At 37.9% G+C, this 21,257-nt stretch overlaps 1 protein-coding gene across 8 annotated transcripts in view; it reads right to left on the reverse strand.

Moving 5' to 3' along the window:
- The window catches only part of ENPP2 (ectonucleotide pyrophosphatase/phosphodiesterase 2), a 107,146-nt gene that overhangs the window by 40,580 nt on the left and 45,309 nt on the right, over window positions 1–21,257 (reverse strand). For 7 of the 8 annotated variants that reach the window (XM_032610575.1, XM_032610577.1, XM_032610578.1 and 4 more), the window contains exons 4-11: window positions 20,471–20,596; window positions 18,368–18,428; window positions 16,160–16,257; window positions 15,866–15,945; window positions 14,994–15,113; window positions 7,805–7,860; window positions 2,814–2,879; window positions 1,800–1,872 (exon numbers count right to left, since the gene is read on the reverse strand). In XM_032610575.1, coding sequence (XP_032466466.1) covers window positions 1,800–1,872; window positions 2,814–2,879; window positions 7,805–7,860; window positions 14,994–15,113; window positions 15,866–15,945; window positions 16,160–16,257; window positions 18,368–18,428; window positions 20,471–20,596 — 680 coding nt within the window. The remainder of the gene's footprint in view (window positions 1–1,799; window positions 1,873–2,813; window positions 2,880–7,804; window positions 7,861–14,993; window positions 15,114–15,865; window positions 15,946–16,159; window positions 16,258–18,367; window positions 18,429–20,470; window positions 20,597–21,257) is intronic. The other variant, XM_032610580.1, reaches the window with a different exon arrangement.

Below are 21,257 nucleotides of genomic sequence, written 5' to 3' on the forward strand. Positions count from 1 at the left end.
GAAATGAAAATTATAAGAATTATACCTCCTCTGTGTTGTAAAAAGCCAACTTTTGACATAAAGAAAACGTTCTGTGTGGTTTGAACATAGTTATTAATGGACCGCTTTGCTTAACTCCTGGACTAAAGGAGAGTTAAATTATTTCCTAGTCTGGGAGTCAGAAGTTCTGTCTCCAAGGTCGCTTACCAGCTGAGCAACTGGAGTACCTCCTAACCTCTTAAAGTACCAGCCTCTGGCTTTTAAAAGAGCGGCTATAACAAGCGCTGTTGGCCTATGCCACAGGGTCTTTTAGGGGATACTATTATCCAAGCAAAATTGAACCTTTAAATAGGGTACATGGAACTGCTTAGGGTTTGGGTTTTTTTTTTTTAACACCTTAATAAAATGAGGTTCCTACTGTTCGCTTTAGATTAATCTCAAATAAAAACATCCTAAAGATAAAACAGCCACGCTTGCTCTGGCAAGAATAAGATTTGTGTTTCATGTATGCAGATGTCTATCTCATTTTATCATTTGTGTTTCATAATCATGCACCAGTGGTTAAACATCAAAGGAATAGGAAAAAGAGCATGAGACTTATATGACTTCAATGATTTAAGGTAAACTAGGAATGGGTTCACACAGCCTCTAGTTTCCAGTGCTTAAGGAAATCACCGCTGAATTGATGTTAAAGCATTCAGAAGTATTTATGTCTCCTTAGTATTTACTGTCTTTGTTTAAACATGCTGCATTTTGGTCAGAAATACTTAAACCAAGACACACTTATCTGGATTTCCTTAGCCATCCTTATGCTGAACATAACAAACTGAATTATAGCCAACAGTGTTGCCATCGGCTATCAGAGAATAAGAGGTAGTTCCCATCATCAAAGAGTTTATGAAACAATTTCTCATCCAAAATCAAGTTTTATTATGTTGATGTAGACCTCACCACCCTAGTAAGAAAGAGAGGTGGAAAACGTTTCACAGGTTAAAAGATTTAGATTTGCAAATCCCAGCATATTTTAAAATGATCTATGCTGAAGCACTGGGAAAATTTCCATCTCTCGATAAAAGAGGAACATAATAAAATATCTCCTTCCCTTTCCCACCTCCTGAATTTGAAGTTATACTGGATGCTACCTTATAGACAGATTGTTTTCTACTAAGATCCCCGAGTGATACAAGGCTGTCACATTGCTCTGCTAAACAGATTCATTCAACAGTGTATTTCTCCCAATTAAGAATTTGTTTCACTTCGGGGCGTGATGGATATGTTCATACTCTTGATCGTGGTGATGGTCTCACAGGTATATACCTATGTCAAGATTTATCAAATAAAAAATGTCCAATGCCATCAAATATTCCAGGTTGCTTGTACCTGCTAAGGTTAGTGAGCTGACCTACCCTCTCTGAACAGCATAACCATTTTAAGGGAGCTGAAATTCAGTTGCAATGTTTTATATTGCAGGTTTCATCTCCAGATTCTTTTCTACTCCTATCCCAGTGGTGGCAAATGCCAACCATTCCCGATCCTTCATCTTTTGACTGATGCCTGCAGGGCTGGAATACATTCCTTCCTATGAACACCAAGTTTAGGATATGTTTGAATGGCAAATCAATCTGAAATGAAGTTCCTGTAAGAAAACCAGGCATGTTTAAGATTCTTTTAAATGTTTTTACTCTTGTAGTTCTTTGACTCTGTATCCACTTGGCACATACAAACACCCTAAGAGACTTTGTACAAATCCTGAAATAAGGTCAGTAGATTAGGCGGCCCAGGGACACAGGTTCTTCTCAGGCAGAAGATAAGCTACTAACCTCAGGGCCAAAAGGGCCATATTTGTGTCCAGAGAAATCAGGTTGTTCGGAATAGAAGGCATAGACTGAAGGCCTACGGGAAAATTGGAAGGTTCAGAATCTCCCCCAAACCACACATGACAAAGAACATCAAATATCCCTACACATTACCAAAAAATCCTCTCAAATCAAGTTAATTCATCGCCCAACCACTGTTAGTCTTAGCATGAAAAAAAGTCTCTTTCTTGTTTTTTTCTACAAGAAATAAAACCACCCACCACCCCCTACACCATCCCCGCTGGGGTAACTGCCTGGTTACTACCTTCAGGAATAAAAAGTCATGAGGAAAATCTGAACGCAAACTCTGGTCTTGGATCCCCAAAATAATAGAGCCCAGTGATAATTCACAGGGGCCATGCAATCTGCAGCCTGAAAGAACAACTCCATTCAAGTGAAAAGTCAATCTTCTGGACTGGGAGCTTGGGATTAGCAGATGCAAACTATTATATATTGGGTTTATAAACAATAAGGTCCTACTGTATAGCACAGGGAACTATATTCCACACCCTGTGATACACCATAATGGAAAAGAATACGAAAAAGAATGTATATATACGCATAACTGAATCACTTTGCTGTACAGTAGAAACTAACACAACATTGTAAATCAACTGTACTTCAATAGAATAAAATCTTTTTTAAAAGTCAGTCTTCATGCTTCCCCAATCCTTGGGATGCTGCTGGTTTATTTATCAAAGCCGGGAACTCCCTCCAGCTCTGCTGCGGTGACCAGGATTGATAGCTGGAGTAATTCATGTAATTAAATGGTCCTCAATAACCTACGTCCATTGTAACCTAAGTCCTTCTTAGGGAAGCCACGTTTAAGGCTCAGAACCACAAAACTTGTAATAATACAAACAGTGGCTGTGCTTCTATTGCATAGTCCGTCTGGTTATTCACCCAATTCCGACCTAAAGTGGAAATGTACTAAAGAAAGAAGAGGGAGAGCCAGGTGGGATGGGGGGAAGCAAATACCTTTCGTTGTCTGGCAGAGTGAGCCACTGCAGGATGGTTAATATCCTCCGCTCATGAGGGATCATCCTGTAGGGTAGCAACCGGCAAAGCGTGAGGTTAGGTTGCATTTCTACCATCTCCAGCCTGATGAGCTCTTACTCCTGCACCCAGGCCAAGGGCTCTCTATTTACCACCATGTGTTTTCACTTTGTCGTAGTAAAAGATCCCTTTTCCAATTAGTGTTTAAACGTCCATTTCTATTTGCCACATGTCATGCTGCTCGGCCTCTGCTACAGAAGACAACACTGGAAACGCTGATTCACAGTCAAATGAAGAATCTGCCATGCGTATCAGAGGCTCAGCTACAGGCGGAAAGGACCCCACACTCAGAATCATTGCTATTTAGTGGGTAAAGCCATTCGTTGTAGCCACCGAGGGGCCAGGACTTATATCCCCAATCTGCCTCTTGCTGGTGTGACCTCTCTTGACCTCTATGCCTCTTGACCTCTCTCAGCTTCAGTTTGCTCATCAGTAAAATAAAGATGATAGCAAAGCACACTGAACAGCTTGCTTGTAAGGAGGAAATGAGACAAGAAAGGCAAAAGGCACGTACAGTGCCTAGCACATAGTGAGTGCTAAAAATAATCCCTATTTTCATTAACGATCATGATTAGTTATCATTCGATCTCTAAGTAGCTATATGACTTAAGAAACATTATTTAATCTGAAACTTTAAGTTCCTCGTGTATAAAATCAGGGTTTAGGAAAGGTATTCTTGAAATTCTCTTCTAGCTCTATAAAAATCTATCAAGAATAGGCACATATAATTATGAGACTGACAAAAAGGGTATAATCTTCATCCACAATGACTCTTGTGTTTAAGTCTCATTCCTCTGTTGAAATATAATTACCCTCAATCTGGCACTCATTTCAAGAGCTCTCGGCTAACATGATAGCCTTGTATCATGGGCTGAGTTACATTAAGATGCTCACAAGCTGAGTGATGTCTTTATTTGTGGGGAAATTTGCTTATTTTTTCCTAACAAGGAACACAACATACTTTTCTGCTTCCCCATCCAAGACCAAGTATTAGAGCATGTTTATGATGAACTTAAACTGAAGCAAGCCTAAGTTTATTTGTAGATAGTAAAAATTACTGTGGCCAAGAGTGAACCCTAATATAAACTATAAAAATTACTGTGGCCAAGAGTGAACCCTAATATAAACTATGGTCTCTGGGTGATAATGATGTGTCAATGGAGGGTCATCATTTGTAACAAAGGTACCACTCTGGTGGGGATGTTGATACTGGGAGAGGCTGTGCGTGTTTGGGGGCAGGAGGTAGACGGGAACTCTCTGTACCCACTGCTCAGTTTTGCTGTGAACCTAAAACTGCTCTAAAAAATCAACTACTAAAAATTTATTGTGGGATGTTGGGTGAGCCATTTCAGCTTTTACTTTTGGTAGACATGAGCATGAGAGAGGTAGGAGGAAAGACAAACCTTCAGAGCCATGGTAGATGGCTAGATTTGGCAGGGACTCTAATCAGGCAGCCTCCCCCTATTTCCAATAGGTAAGGGATTTGTCATTTTTCTCTCTGGGGCCTTCTCTGTCTAGAACTATCCTACCAGCCCCAAAAAAGTCATGTTTACCATAAAACAAGTTCTCATTTAAACAAATTCCAATGCTATTGAATAAATGCGATCCTGTCTATTATAACCTATAATTGAATTTGAAGTAGGCATAGCAAAGCCAGGTTAATCGCTGAAGGTATTTAATTCTTCAGCCTTAGAAATCCCCTGTATCTGAACAAAATAATTACATATTTTGAATTCTTTCCTAACTTAAAAAAAAGTGAATGTTGTAGCCTTTTCATTTTACCTTACTTCACTACCTACCTACAAGCTGCTTTATTTTATGTAATTGGTGTTAAGTCACAAGAATGGATTCTGATGGACTCACTTGACGCTAATGGAAAAATACAAATTAATAGAATTTGTTTCAAGCTCAAAATGTTCACCCTTTAATGCCTTCTTTGGATGGGGTACTTGACAAGTAGGGAGCAGGGAAAAAAAGCATCAGCTCTGAGGCCAGATGCCTGGGTTTGTGTTGGATGAGACTTTGACAAGTGACTTAACCTTTTAGTGCCTCTATAAAATGAGGAGAATAATCGTCCCTATCTCATAAGGTTGTTGTATGGATTAAAAGAGACAATACTTAGAATAGTGCCTGACAACATTGAAAAATGTTAGCTTTATGGGAGTTCCCTGGTGGCCTAGTGGTTAGGATTCCGGACTTTCACTGCTGTGGCCAGGGTTCCAACCCTGGTAAGGGAACTGAGATTCCACAAGCCACGTGGCATCCCCACCCCCCAAAAAAGTTAGCTTTTATCATTATGTACTGGATTCACAGGCCCACAGATATAGTACACTCATTCACGAAATATTTGTTAAAAGCGTATTACGCTCAAGGCATTTCTGTGAATACAAAAAAAGGTACAAGATACTCCTACCAAAAGAAAAAAAAAAGCTATTACGGGGAAGTCACCATTCTCTGCTTGGAACGAGAAGCAGGTAATTGCCATTTTCTGGGCAGGGGATGAATACGTGTGTGTGGTAAGAGCATGAGTACTTTGGAGGCCTGAGTATCCACTGTAACTGTGGCCTTGGGTACATTTTACCTCTCTAAGCCTTGGCACTCTGATCTCAAACGTGAGGAGTCAGACACAGTGGTCTCTAAGTTTCCTACTCATTTTAGATTATCTTTATGAAATAACCTCAGAGACCAAAAAAGACATGGCCCTTAGCCATTAATGTTTAAAATTTGAAGCAGACATGGCACAAACAGATCTGACAAAGGAAGAATGTATTCCAAACAGAAAGGGAAACGGGATTCATGCTGTTGCCTTTACCATTATTGATTGATATAGAATTTCTCATGACACCAAGTACATTAGACATGTTTTAGAAAAAGAAAAGGAAGTAGGAAAAATGGAAAATAAACTCGATGAGTTTCAATAAACCAGATGAGTGATTTAGTGCTAAAGGGGAACAAATTACCTTAGGTCATATATAGCCATTGTCTGGTCATTGTTGAAAGAGGTGATGTGAATAAGAAAACAGGTACCATTTATTGGCTGTTCTCTATGTACTAAGTACCCTACGAAGTACTTTAAAGAAGTTAACTCATTCTACCTTCACGATACCCTATGATGAAGACACTATCATTCCTATTTGAAGATAAGGACATTCATTTATCGAGAGATTAAATCACCTGTCCAAGGTCAGCACTCTACTACGTGACAGAGCTGGGATTGGACTCAATCTAGACACCCATATATAAAGGGAGTTACTGCCTTTGAACATGAATTGACGTAAAAGAATGTAATGGAGACTCAGCTGAGGATGATTTTGAAATGAAATGCTATCCTTTGAAAAGCTAGACTAATTCTAGGTTGCAATATGGAACCAGGTTAAAAAGATGACCTTTAAAGTCTAAGTCTATGGCTGAATCTGGTTTTAAATTTTAAAATTTTCACAATCTATGACGTGTAGATTTCCTTGACATATATTCCATTAAATACCTGGAAGTATGACAAGTTTTTTTAAGTTCTAAAGAGATTTTTAAAAAAGAAAGAAAGAAAATGAATCCAAGTCACTTCCGGGATATAGAAATAAAAGAATAGTCTGAGAAGCAAAGCAAACTATAGACATCTTTGGAGCAAAAAAGCTACCTTCTTATAAGGTTTGAAATGGGTGGAAAAAATTGCCATTCAAAACCGGAACACTAAGCCTTTTCAATGAAGCTCTGCGGCAGTTTCGGGGGGTAAGGGTGGGGACTAGGTATTAATTATGCTTTTGGCACCTCTCCATTCTACCAGCCAAATATGTTGTGGAGCAGAAGAAATCACTTCTATAAGCATCAATGACAATCAAAGGCTAAAAAATGTAATGCATAAGATTAAATTGGTAAATCTACATGGCATTTCTAACATATACTTATTTCTCAACAGAGAAAAATCTCTTTTTAAAAAGGGGGGGGAGACTTTTAAGGGACACTCTGTGTTAGCTTCAAATCACCAAACCCAATTTCAATTTAGCCCTTCAAATCTGAAGAAGCTACCTTTATTCCTGAATTTGGAGAATATACATGGTACCATTCTGTGTTAATCTGAACCTGTGATTGCTCTCAGCACACTACTATTACAGAATAGTCATATTTTTGTTACGGCATAAGAGGCAAATATGGAAACAGCTTTGGGTGGTTAAAAAAAATAAAGATGGAAAGAACATCTCAGTGGGAACAAAATCCCCATGAAAGTTGAAACAGATTCCTTTTCTTACTAAGGAGCCTCAAAAATAATCAGCATGTTGACACTTTTATTAGGTAAGTTTCATCTTAAGGCTATTTTATGAACATTAACTACTAATCCCCCCATCACCTCTGCGGGGAAGAGAAGTAGTTCCTTTTTTCTTATTAGGGAAATCCTGGAGCTCAGTGGGAAAATGGGGTGGAAACAGAGACTTCCTCTTGTCTCCTGTCTGGAGTTTCCAGTCTCTAGCCCACTACATCAGCTGTCTGAGACCATATTCGATTTTTAAAGTTGTAAACCAAAATAAATATAGAATATTGTAATATATTTATAGAAAATGATAATTCAAATCACAGCAATAAATAGCCTGAGAAATATACATTCCCTAGGTGCCAAGTTACCAAAAACCTATAAACAGGGACAGAAAATTCTAAAGGGTGACTAGATGTAGGAGAGAAAATCTTCCTTACATTCTATTAAGAAAAGATGGGGGAAAAGAGAGAGAGAAGAGGAAAAGACAATGGAGATGGAAAAAGACAGAGAGGATCTCTTAAAAAAAAATGGAGGGTTATTTTGAATCAGAAAATATTCATACGTTGGAGTATGTTAACATTTAACTGAAGTGAAATCAAATTGAATGAATGTTTCTTAAATGGAATCATAATTGTAATTTTACATTGACAAAATAGAGGTAACTTACACAGACCAGAAGAATGTCCCAGCTTTCACCCCTTGCTTGGTGGCTGTAATCCATAGCTAATGAGGAAAATATAAGAGGCTTAGAACATATTCTGGGTTTGGGTCAAAGAAGAAAAAGGTTTTAAAATATATTAGCTCAGATATGTTATACTTTACCATACCCCACCATAAATTTCCCAATATTTGCAACCTTTTTTTTTTCACATCTGGAAGTCAGAATTATTCTTTCCATAAATGTTATTCAATACATTCTCTGCAAAAGCTTTCAAGCTCTGCTATGATTATAGTGGCTCTTTTTAAAAAAACTTTTATTTCATCTCAAGAGTCTCTTCTGTACCTGTCTTTTCTGATCATTGTTTTGAACATTTCACTTACATGGCAGAATTCTGCTCATCAAAGGACCCCGAGTGACCATATGTTTCCTTGACTGTTGAAAGCCTACAGAGGAAAACCCCAATTTGGCACACAGATGCCAGGATCTCGGAACCTAGCTTTGTCTTGTTTTGTTTTAAATGAGGTGAATGAAATGGGGAAAAGGGGCTATTTTTTATTCTGGTTTTCCCCTTATACCTTTTACTTAGCTTTTTTGTAAGTGGAATTTTAGGAATAAATTCCTGGGATAAGTTAGGTGAACCAAGCATGTCATTAAGGCTTTTAAAATATTCTTTCCAGGGACTTCCCTGGCTGTCCAGTGGTTAAGACTCTGCGTTTCCACTGCAAGGGGCATGGGCTCGATCCCTGGTTGGGGAACTAAGATCCCCCATGCCCCGTGGCCAATATATGTATATTCTTTCCAGCTCATGCTGTTGGGAGGTAGAAGATACGGCAGTTAAGAACCTGAGCCCAGCGACCAGCTAGCTGCATTTTCAGCCTTGCCTCTGTCACTTACCAAGCCATGTGATCCTTCAGCTAGTTATTTAAGGTCTCTACATTCCTTTAAAATATAGATAATATTACCTAGCGCATAGGATTATTCTGAGCTTTAATGAGTTAATACATGTAAAGTCCTTAAAAACAGTGTTTTAGCATTTGGTAAACACTAGATCAATTTTCATCTTAATTATTATGCATTAATGGAAATAAATATCATCCAGTTATTTTCAGGACACTAAAAACAACTTAGAATGGCCAGTGTCCCATTGAATAGAAGTCCGTGAGAAGAAACCCCTTAGCTTTAGGAGGCAAACAGGAAAAAGAAGTGTAGCTTGGTTTTTTACAAAACAAAAATGGTCTACGAGTTGCAACCAACCTCCTTTCTGGTTTCTTTGTCTCCAGAATTTGATAGTGCTTTACTTACTCCAGTTAAAATCTTTGTTTTTTGAGGAAAGGGGCAATTTGGAGGTGTGGGGCATTCAGGAGCTTGGCCATGGCCTCAGAAAGGTCTGGAACGCCTGGCCTGGGAGAATTCTGCAAGGATTCCCAGGCCCCTGGGGAGGACTGGAAACCCCCAGCTCCAAAATCACAGCTGCTGCAGCTGGCAAGTGAGGGATGGGGCAGGAGAGCATACAGCACCTTCCCAGATTCCTGGAGGTCTGAGCTGCCAGCGGATGTCATTAGCATGGGAAAGGTGGAGTCCTTGTCCCATTAGGATGGACCAGAGAGATCAGGACCTCAGATTGCTCTAAGCATCCTACCAGGGTTTGGTCCAAAGTATCCTTCTGCTTTACAGATAAACTCTGGCATTTCTGGGTATCCTCAAGCCAAGGAGGACTCAAATGGGTCCTGGAGTTTCATACAGTCTTGTGTCAGCACCTCCTTTAGCAAGAAGGTGAACTCAAACCGAGCCCTGGATACCCTGCAGGTGCCTCAAAGCCACCTCAGATCTCAGAGAGATCAGTTTCTTATATTAAGTGATCTATTTGCATACTTATTTTAGTTTCAGAGACACAACCTTGGTGCATGCATAGCCAAACAACTTCCTAGAAACTGTGGTGCCTTGACATTTCCAAGCAAGTTGTATTAGGCAATATTTGGCAGATATGAAATGTAAAATCAATCTGGGGTTTTCTAATGGAAAAATTTTTAATACAATTTTGTCAAATGATGACCCTACATTTTCAAAAGTTATATTGTGGAATACATGCTGATGTTGGCATTATCAGAGCAACAGGAAGCCCTATAAGTAACTTTTAGCTTACTAACCCTCAGGGGGAATGATCACCAAAGGAGTCTTTGCAATGGTATAAGGAAAGAGCACTAGGGGATACGACAGATGTGAGGGTGCTAAAATTATCCCAGTGGCAAAATCAGAATCATTGTTTTTTTGTACTTGTCTGTACTTCCCCAAAATTTTGTAGTGACAATTAACATCTTGGTAATCAGAAAAAAAGAAAAATTAACCAGTTGTAAAAAGCAATGTGAACTATGAAGACAAACTAAAGGTAAAATTTTTTTATTTATTTCTTCCAAAAAAGATGCAAAAAATTTCTCCCTGCTTCTTGGTACAAGTCGTGTTGGCCGCATTTTCTAAAAGAAAATTGGGAGCATGGTCAGAAAAGTGCAAAGAATGAACAAATAAGAGAGAATACTTGGAATTAGAAAAAACATTTTAAAATCTCAAAGGAAAGGACCCTAGCAGTAATGAAACTGGTCAGTCAAAGGTTTGGCAAATGGTATGAAACTGAAGCATGAAGAAAGATTCTTAAGTTAAATCAGATCATGAGCAGTTATAAAAGTTCCTTTGCAAGTTATATATTATATTTCAGAACTCTAAAGTTAAATCTAGTAATTACAGAGAAAAAAAATGCAGTAAAATATTGGTCCAAAGGAAGATAAATGAAAAGGAGCATCTTGGTCTATAAAGTGGAGGAGGCGCAGGGGAGGGAGAATCATAAAACAGAAATCATAAAACTAGTTTCTTGTTAATTCAGAGAAATAGGAATTATAATTTCCCATTTCCCATTCTGAATTTGAATGTAATCTGTATTTCCTCAGCGATGGGCCAAACAACACAGCTAAAAAATAATTAGCTAAGAAGACACTGAGTCTGGCCTTCCCACCTTTAATCCCAGTATTTCGTCCATTGCTTTCCTTTATCTAGAGGCAGAGTTTTCAACATTTGTGTCCTAGATGCTACATTTTGAAAAGGGGACAAATGGAAATAATATTGTACCTTCTTGATATGTTATCAGGAATAAAAAAAAAAGAAAAGAAAACTCCCACTGGGACCAGGAACATTTAAATGCGAAATCCAACACTTTCTCAAATTCAGGAGAATGTGCAGCTGTGGGAGAAGGGGAGATGTTTTAAAAAGGAAAACATGCAAAAGAACATTTTTGAAAACCATGAACTACTATTGTAGTCTTCCTAGCAGTTCTCTGCAGGGAAATTATTCCTTTGCATTGTAAAGCACAGAGGTAGAAGAAATAGAATTCTGGGACACCAGAGGAATGCGCGGGGCCCTAGTATCAGCAGGAGTAAATCAATCACTGAGATTCAAGAGTAGGAACACACTAAAGATGTGAGGGTTCGGGGATGCAGCAGAATAGATCGTGAACCAGTGTGGCTCTTTCCAGGTGATTAGGGCCAGAAGAAAGTGAGTGATGAAATCCAGGAGGAAGTCCAGGCAAACACGCCTCAGATGGAGCTGTAGAACAGTTCAATCCAAAACATAATAAATGGACACCTAAATGTGTTAGGCTGTGGGTTAGGTCCTGAGAATAAAGAGATAAATAAATCAAGTCTCTACCCTCATGGGGCCCATAGACGAAAGCAGATTATGTGAATAATTTCAAATGACATGGTCACAATTATGATAGAAATAACAAGAAAACCCAAAAGTGGGTCCCTGAGCTTAGCGAGGGCTGAGGGAGCTTAGTGAAATCTACTTAGAAAAGGTTGCTTACAGTGAAATTTGAAAGAGAAGTGAGCCTGGCAGCAAAGGGACCAGGAGAGTAGAGTCTATCCTAAGTACACTATGATACAGTAAAATGAGAAAGAAATATAGATTTATCGCAGTATATGGAAAAGAAACACAATAAAGAAAAGGTAAAATTTTCCTGGGAAAAAAAAAAAGAAAGTCACCTGTTAGACAAAGTGGTAAGCAAAGACTAACATTTTCCATCAGGCCAATCCCTTTGGCCTGGAAGTTCACTCCTACTCTAATGTCATTCTTCTTCTCTTTGCTATCTCTTTCTTGAACCTGCCATCTTTCTTGTGTTCTTACACTACAGTAATTCACAGGGATGGTCTCAGGACCAACTCACTGCATCACCAATGCTGGCCGAAAACCACCATAGGCCCAGCAACTTGAGAAGTAATAGGAATGCAACAAACTAGTAAATAAAACAAAAAAGAAGCAGACTCACAGATATAAAGAACAAACTAGTGGTTACCAGTGAGGAGAGGGAAGGGGAAGGGGGCAATATAAAGGTACGGGAAAGAAGGGGGGTTATTATGGGATTATCTGATATCATGTGTGTGAAACTTTTGAAAATTGTAAAGCACTATAGAGTTTAAAGAATCTTTCATTCAATTAAAATTTTTTTTTAATTTTTAAAAAGAATCCTCCTTCCTCCAGAAACTATGGCTCCAGAGGACTTGCACCATGGTAGGGTGCTGGACTCATCTCTCAAATCGCCACACGTAGTGGGCCCTGTGGAGTCTCATTCGCTCTCCACCTCTCTGAGTCCAGCTTTGAACGGAACAGGTAATTTCCTCACTGAGTTATCTTAGTATTAGAAATTGCAGGATTAGAATGGAGAGATTTTTCAAAGAAACAAACACACTTATGGCACTCTGTTAAGAGTATGGAACATACTTTTGTAATGAGAAAAAAGTAAATAGCTTCAAAACAACAACATGAAAAGGAATCCCATTATAATATGTAGGAGAAATGTAGGGTCGCACAGTGAATTCTGAAGATTAACAAATTAAAAGCAGACTCAACTTTGCTAAAGTGGCTATATCAGGATTTTAAAAAATAAAATTAAATTATAGAAATTATTTTTGGAAGTTGAATGGTGCAATTCAAATTGAATGGACACTACAAATGCCTCATGTCATATATAAGATTTCAAACTAGAATAAGAATGGTTCTTTTTCACCACTTAATAGGACTCATATATTATTTAGCCAAATGTCTTTCATGGTTTAATCACTCAGTAAAAAATAAGTTGTTTGACTTAATTACCTGTTTAAGACTTTTATAAATATTTTCTCTACTCCAATTATTTTTTCACTGTGAATTATACAAGCCTCTTATGCTTAAGGAGTATTTATTAAGGCTCATCTTTTCTTATAGCACTTTTATAATTTCTTATACTCATACTGTAGTTTCTTATAGTTCCTGTCCATATATTATTCCTATGTGCCAAGTTTCTATAAAACATGTTTTTAAATGATATCTACTGTGCTCCTTGGATTTCTTATGGTGGCATCTCGTTCAAGAAGATAGACAGAAACACAAATCAGTTTCAGTGCAAATCTCCGTCAGCACTAGGGAATTACTAAACTTAGTGAAATGTGTCGACTTAGAGAGTTAGTGAGGAAACAGGCAAACAGGGTTAAAACAGACTTCACTTCATCGAGCAGGTTCACAGCTTTCCGTCTGCTCTGTTTCTGCAGGAGTTAATGAATATGTGGACTCATCTTCTGAGTCATGCCAACCCAGAGGAAGCCTAATAACCACACCCATTGGAAGTTGATCCAATTTGATAAAATTACTATTTATATCCTTTGTGGTTCTTCAAGCAAGTTTGCTTCCATGACAAAATTAATATAAAACACCAACTAGCAACAGCTCTTGACAGAACTCAAATTTCAATTATTTTATTTATACCTAAAATCTTCCTCTATCATAAACTTTGTTTGGGAAATCCACATTGTAAACAAATTTCACTTTGCTTACAATGTAAGACATCACAGACTTCTGGGAGTCTAGCCTGAATAAAGACGGCAGAATCAGAACCTCTGACAGAAAGAAACACTTCGACAGATATACAAGTCTTCCAACTTTTTTTTAAATGAAAAGCCCATATTTAACCATGCATACTGATTATGCAGTATGAATTTTTTTGTCATAGATGACCTTTTCTCAAAGAGCAATACCATTTTTTTCATACTTTATATTCTCTATTTAGCTCATAGACTGAAGCAAACATTTCCAGGTAGGAGATCATTTGGAGATGGTAGGTACATGGATATGTGCAGACTGCCCACTCTTCATGCCATGGCAGATTGCACAAAAGCCTCCCAGCCCCTCTTCCCACTGGTGTTCCAGGGAGCCGTGGCCCCCAGTCAGAGTAGACATGAGATGGAACCATTGGCCATCCTTCTTCTACGTGTTTCTGATTGACTGTGTGTACTGGGATGTGTTCCTACGGGGATTCGGATCCTTCTACCCAGGGTCACGTGCACTTAGTTCAGTTCTGCACATTAAACAGCTGTGGATTTATGTTGCTGCTTTGCTCACCTCTGACCGTACACATACACACAGTCACAGGAAAAATATTGTGCAGAAAGCCACCTATATCCCTTTTTACTTTCTGCCCAGCCATTTGATCTGAAGTAAATAGGATGATTTCTTTCAAAGTATCAATCTGCTGGTCCAGAACCAAGGTAGATTCCACTTATACGTAACTTCCAAGATTTTTTTAAAAATGGATTAAACAGAAGAATTCATAAATTTACTGTGGGTTTCATTGAGATTTTTTTTTTCCCAGCAAGTTTCCCTGTTCCTGATCATATGGCGCTTGGGCTAAATTTTTGTGGCAGTCATGTCATTCACTTCTTTTTCATTGTGTCCACAAATCTAGTAAATCAATAAGATCTGAGTATTCCTTCTTCAAAATATTTCTGAAAGTTACCCCTATGTCACCATTTCTACCACTGTCACCCTAATGGAGATCCTTATCATCGCACACTTTTATAATAATAACCTCACATACACATACACACATGTATAAACATAGACACATAAACATATGTATATACAGTATATATACATTGCATACACACATATGTTAACACATACGTATATATATACATAATACACATGCACATACATATTATATGCACATATAGATACACATACATTATGTACACACATACACACATATATATATACAATATCAAAAGACAGAAACATTGCCAAGTATGAGGAAATTAAATGCATCTTTTCAACAGGTAACAAATTTGGGGGTGGGTGAAATGTTTCAAGGCACAGACACACAAAAAAATGCAAAACTCACCGGTTGACCTCCCCACCACCTATGATTAAATTTCTCTCGCCCTCGAAGATGGAAAGTGGCATCAAATACAGGATCATACATTGAATTGCCAACAATTCCATGTGATTCTGGATATAGCCCCTTTGTGGAAAAGCAAATTTATTGTCAAAATAATCCACACATAATAGTTCTATCATAAATTTTCTTATCATAGAAGGTTTTATAACAATATTTAATTTCCAATTTTATATAAGACATATATAACCTCTATACGTGTCTGTCTTAGCAAACAGGAATATTATCTATGGACTAATTATAAGCCATCTGTGAAACTTGACATGATTATAAGAAATTTAATATTGGGATGTTTTTTAACTGTTGCATTTAATAAGATGACAATAATTTTTATTACAATAAATTACCCCTTAGAATGAAATTTACTTATGTGCCTCCAAAGTTTCTAAATACACTATTCCTTTTTCCTAGGTTCTATTTCTACTCCAAACCAAAAATAAATAAATAAATTATATTTTTTAAAGAAGAAAGCAAGGTAGAATTGGGAGTATCTGAAAATTTAAACACAGCAGCTCTGAAGTCAACATTTTTTATTTGAAAATTCAGAAAATAAAGAATAGCTCCTGTGGTATTTGAGAGGTTGAATGTATATATGCAGACAGAACTGCAGCTGAAAAAAAAAAAAGGTTTTAAAATTGCAAAGAAGTTCAGTCATCCACAAAGTTGTAAAAGGCATTTACTATAAACAACTGATACAGGTAAGATGAAAAAGAGAAAGATTTTCTTTGAACACTAAGGAACATGTTTTTTAAATCTCTCTAAGTCATTTCAGGATGAAATCAGCGCTTTGAATCTACACCACTTGAAAAAATACTTACAGTGGCCAAAGTGTATAAGTTAGGGAAAGTTTTTGTTGGGTACACGGGCCTCATGTAGGGAGAGTGAGTGCCACAAGACCCTAGAAACAGAATTCAGGTATTAGAGCAAGAGAACAACCAGGAATCACCTCATGTACGCAAATCCATTCTATAAATGAGCAAAGACATGTGCTACCTTCACTTTTGAACTTCAAATGGTAAAGTCATGTGTCCATACATCTCAAAAGCGACAGCTAAGTGGCTACTGGGCCGATCATGGATTACAGATAAGAACACAGTATGAAAATGACTTACTTAGTTTTTCAATGTTAGGCATGACCTTGCTGCCTTTCTTCATGTACGATGCACGGAAACCATCCACAGAGAAGATGATTAATGGAGGGCGAACAAACCTTAAACAGTAACACATTAAGCTTTAGAAAAATTATTGTCACAGCTTTGCTTCATGCCTAGTCATTCTCAATAATTGGAACCAAGGGTTTCCAAGATGAAACTTCAAGTGAGGATATCTGTACAAGCCTGGGCTTCTAGCCACATAACATTTGTGGCAACTTAAGTGCAGAGTTAAATGACCAGGGAACGGACTGGACTCCAGATTTCCCCTAATGTACTTTCTCCACTGCTGCCTCTTGCACTGCAAACAAGGTTTTTCACAATGTAAAAAGCTGCTGTATTTGCCTGGAATATTGATTCTCCCGTTTGCTACCTGAAAAACTCCTATTCATTCTTTAAAATTCAGCTTAAGATTTCCTCTTTCATAGTATTAGGTGTCATGCTTCTAAATCCTTTTAAGATATTAATTAATACCTCTTTTATCATTCGTATATACATTATACTATATTATATTGCTATATTAACATGTTTACCTTCCTCACTCGTTTCAAAGCACAGTTTGTGTCTTATTCATCTTTTTATTTTGTGGACCCATAGTAGGGCTTCAACAAATATTTATCACATACAAGAAAAAAGGAAGGAAGGAAGGGAGGGAGGGAGGGAGGGAGGGAGGAAGGGAGGGAGATGAAATTAATAGCAGTAGTACTCCTGTCACTAGAACTAAATACTTATACAAAAATTATTTTAAGTTTAATTACAAAATAATTTCAAAAATAATTAAAACTGTTGAAGATCTAAAAATCAATCAATAAAGGATTAGACTATCCACCTAACTAGGGCAGGACTGATGAAATAGGCCTTTTGTTATATTCTAAAGATACAGTTGTTTGATCAGACTTGAGAACGCTAAACTATGTGCAAAACTGTTTCTAATAGTTGGAAGATAATTCAGCAAGCACGGGCTTGAATTTACTTGAAGCTACATTTCTTATGAGGCATTTTAAAAACTATTTATTTATTTATTTGGCTGCGCTGGGTCCTAGCTGCGGCACGCAGGATCTTCATTGCGGCATGCGGGATCTTTTTAGTTGCGGCATGCAGAATCTTTAGTTGCAGCATGCGGGATCTAGTTCCCTGACCAGGGATCGAACCCAGGCCCCCTGCATTGGGAGCATAGAATCTTAACCACTGGACCACCAGGGAAGTCCCAAATGAGGCATATTTTAAACAACTCATTTAAAATAGAGTCACATATAAAGAACTTAGAACAATACTATATGAGTTCATTATTATCATAACTATTATAATTTAACGCTTCTACCACATAGACTGCTTTCACCTCCAAAATAACTGAACACATTTTAAACATTCAGAAACTATTGCCATCCCATTCTAAAAGTCCAAAGAAGTTCAAGTAGCTCATGAAAGTTAAAAAGGAGACAAAAATAAAAATATTTAAATTCTTAGATTTTGTGTCCCAGGCTGTGCTGCCTAAAACAAAAAGACACTCGATCAAATACATTCATGAAAACACATTTGTAGAACATTTTATTTTCTGCCAGGCATTTTAAGGGTCCATGAATTTGCAACAGTTTCCTGGAAGGCGTAATAAGTGTCTTATGCTGGTCCCACTTGAGCTGTGGGGTGTCACTCAAGTTTGGCTGTAGCCCAGCAAAGCAGGGCTGTAGTGGTTTGTCAAGTTTCTGTAGCATCTGGTAGGAGTTACCATCGTGGATAATATTTTCGAGACATTCTGTAGTCCTCCCCTCAGCCACCCCACCACCACTACCGTCACCAAAAAAAACAAAAAGCAAAAGCAGCACTTCAGGAAAAAGCACAGGAAAACAAACCAAATCACTGCCAGAAATGTTTCTTTTCTTCTTCAGCATTATTTATATATACTTCGTAAAATCTTCAGCTAAGGTGAGATACAGAGGATATTCAGTCTCTGATATGTGCAGGTGATAGGAGAAAAAAAATTTTTTTAATTCCCTACTTCAAGATGTACATTCCAGCATTCGACTGGTAAATTACTCAGAAGTACTCATAAGTTTGCCTATATAAGAGGATTTCAGTTTTACATTGTTTTTAACCATTTACCCATCCATAGCCTGTGATATTTTATCAATAAATATTTAAAACTGTATAATATTCATAAAATGCACTCACCCTGCAGGACATTCTGGGGCCTTTATTTCCTCACAGTCATCATCTACCCAATGTGACTCTCCTGTAAGGAAAAATGGGTAGACTTTTTGATGAATCTAATTATAAATATCATCCAGAGCCTTGAAGTGTCTAATTGCAGGACCTGTGTCCCGTTTGATACTCACTGTTTATGGGACGCCATCTAAAAAGAACTTCTGAAATAAAGCCTAGTGTCTGTTTTGGCTTACTAAACTACACCCATACATGATGGGAAAGTCTAGATTTAATAACCCCAAGTGGTGTTTATTTGAGCCTTCCGAGTCTAAATGGTTTGTAGATAAAAACACCAGTGGCGTCAGTGAACAAAATTCCATGTTTGTTTCCCTCCAGAAATAAACTGTTTGGTCATTAGACAGAACATTTTTTCCTAGGCCACCAAACATCTCATAGCCGTAGAAAACATGGCCCAACTTCCCTTTAGTTGGGGAAAAAGATTTAGGCTACTCAGAGATGATAGATGGAATATTGCAATAGAGAGGTTATTTGCCAATGGATCCGTGTACAGCCCTTGCACTTAGGAATAAAAACCAATGCTATCTTTCACTTTTATCTTCCACTAAGATCTGGAAGCATAAAGCTATGTCTTTCTTGAGTTACTCCCACCAAGAACAGAGAACAGAAAAGAGCTTAGATACAAAATGAAGCTTACTTTGCAGAAAATGAAAATTATCAAAAAGCATTTGCTTTAAGTTCTCCTAAAACAAAAAAAAGCATATGTCTTGGACATAAGTAACATTTGTGACCAAGACTTTGGAGAAATTGCTCCCATGTAAAGAGCACTGGAGATCTCCCTGGTCAATAAGAATCTAACTATTGACAATTGTTTAAGTACCATGCTCCTTAAAATAGGGAAGCTTTACCACACGTGTAATAACCCAGGCGTACACATGGGCCCTACAAAAGTACTGCAACTAGAATTTTAAACCAGCAAAAGCCAGCATTTCATGATTCAACGACCAGTGATACTTAGGACTTTATTTTCTCTTCTAATAGCCTTTGTGGCTTATTGGTACATTTACTAGGGAAATAAAAGGGAAAAGGAAATAAATTCTCAACGAGTTTTATGCTTTATCAACAGTTCGAATAATCATCTGGGGCAGGAAAAATTTTCAAACTCAGCATTCAAGCAGTATGTCTTGCCATAAATAAACACTATGCATATTTCAGAACTGATTTGCTTTTCCCTCAAAATATTTGAACAGAAACTCTATTTAAATGTTCCATGTCACAGCTAGGAAGAGGACTTAATTTAGACACTAAAAAATGACTTGCAAACTTTACACAAAGATCCTTGGATCCTTCCATTAACTTTAGAAGTGGGTGCCATGGTGACTTAAAAATCCTTAAAGACAGAAACTGCATATTTTTATATGTTTGGCAGTCCATTGAGTAGTATTTATTATTGGAATAAAACCATCATATTTGACACTCAGCCACACAAAGTCAGCACATATGCATGTATGGCTTTGGGGTATAGCAGGAGCCATTGGTGTCCCATCCCCTTTAGCAGCTAGTACCCCCATCCCCATGCTGCTGCTGGTGCTCTGCCTTACAGCTTACAGCCAGTGAGTACAAAAGCCATGCCCCTTGCCTCAAAGGTAAGGACTCTGGGATTTACTTTCCAGAGCCTGCAGTAGAGCAGACCAAGGTGAGACCTCCCCTGAGGCCACATCCTTGCTTGCTTTCCCCTCTCCCACATCCCCTGCTCCCTTATATGGTTTTCTTGCAGGGCACTCTTCCAATAAATTCCGTACACAGAATTCCTGTCTCAGGCTCTGCTTCTAGGAAACCTGACCTAGGACCAAGGCAGGAACTCTTTTAGAAATCTCCTCATTATTCCGGCTGTATCTAATTATGGAACTTGGGGTTATTTCCTTGTTATTTCAGATCAGTGAAATGCAGAGAAGCAAAACTAAGAAAGAAGCATGAGAAATTAGGAAGGACAACTCATTCCTGCCTCCCAAGCCCATATCCAAGGTGATATATCCGCAATATCCAAGGTCTCTTCAAACATCTCCAGTTTTTATTCTTTTAAAGATCAAGCCAACCCAAGGAAACATGTACCTTTGCAAACCACTTGGTAATTAGTACAGCAGTCTCCCCTGGCCAAGCAGTCCTCTGAGCAGTGACAAGCATTGTCTTCATTTCTTACTTCTCCGCATCTGTCCTTAGTACACTCCCAGCCGCCAGCTGAAATCGGCACAACAGAACACTCACTGCTTCACACAAACCAGATAAAAGAGGCCACAATTGCTTACAACATTTGCCAAGAAAAAGAGCTAAAATCCCACATCATTTAATCTGCTTGTGAAATTAGAGTTGGCCTGAGGCCTAGATGATATTTGGAGGACTTACAGATAGGATGGAGTTTTAATTTTTCAAATCAGAGTACAAAGCCAAATGCCACTGGGCTCCTTTGGAAAAATGAAACCCTTAACCATTTGCCAACTGTCCTAAATAACCCAGTACAATGTATAGTGCGTAAGGTATGTGATAGAGATACCTACCATTGTAGGCATAGTTGCTATAGCTGGACTCTTATTTTCCCAAGTAGCTTTATTTAAACTTTAATCAGCTTGATTTAAATACAAATGATAGTGCAACAAGGACCTACTGTAAAGCACAGGGAACTCTGCTCAAATTATGTGACAACCTAAATGGGAAAAGAATTTGAAAAAGAATAGATACATGCATATGTATAGTTGAATCACTTTGCTGTACACCTGAAACTAACACAACATTGTAAATCAACTACACTCTAATACAAAATTAAAAGGTTAAAAAAAAATAATAGTGCAACTAAATGGCCTCTACCTGCTATAAGATGCACTTGGGGGTTAAAGTCCTAAAC

Source organism: Phocoena sinus, chromosome 17 (genome assembly GCF_008692025.1).
Source record: "Phocoena sinus isolate mPhoSin1 chromosome 17, mPhoSin1.pri, whole genome shotgun sequence".
NCBI lineage: Eukaryota > Metazoa > Chordata > Mammalia > Artiodactyla > Phocoenidae > Phocoena > Phocoena sinus.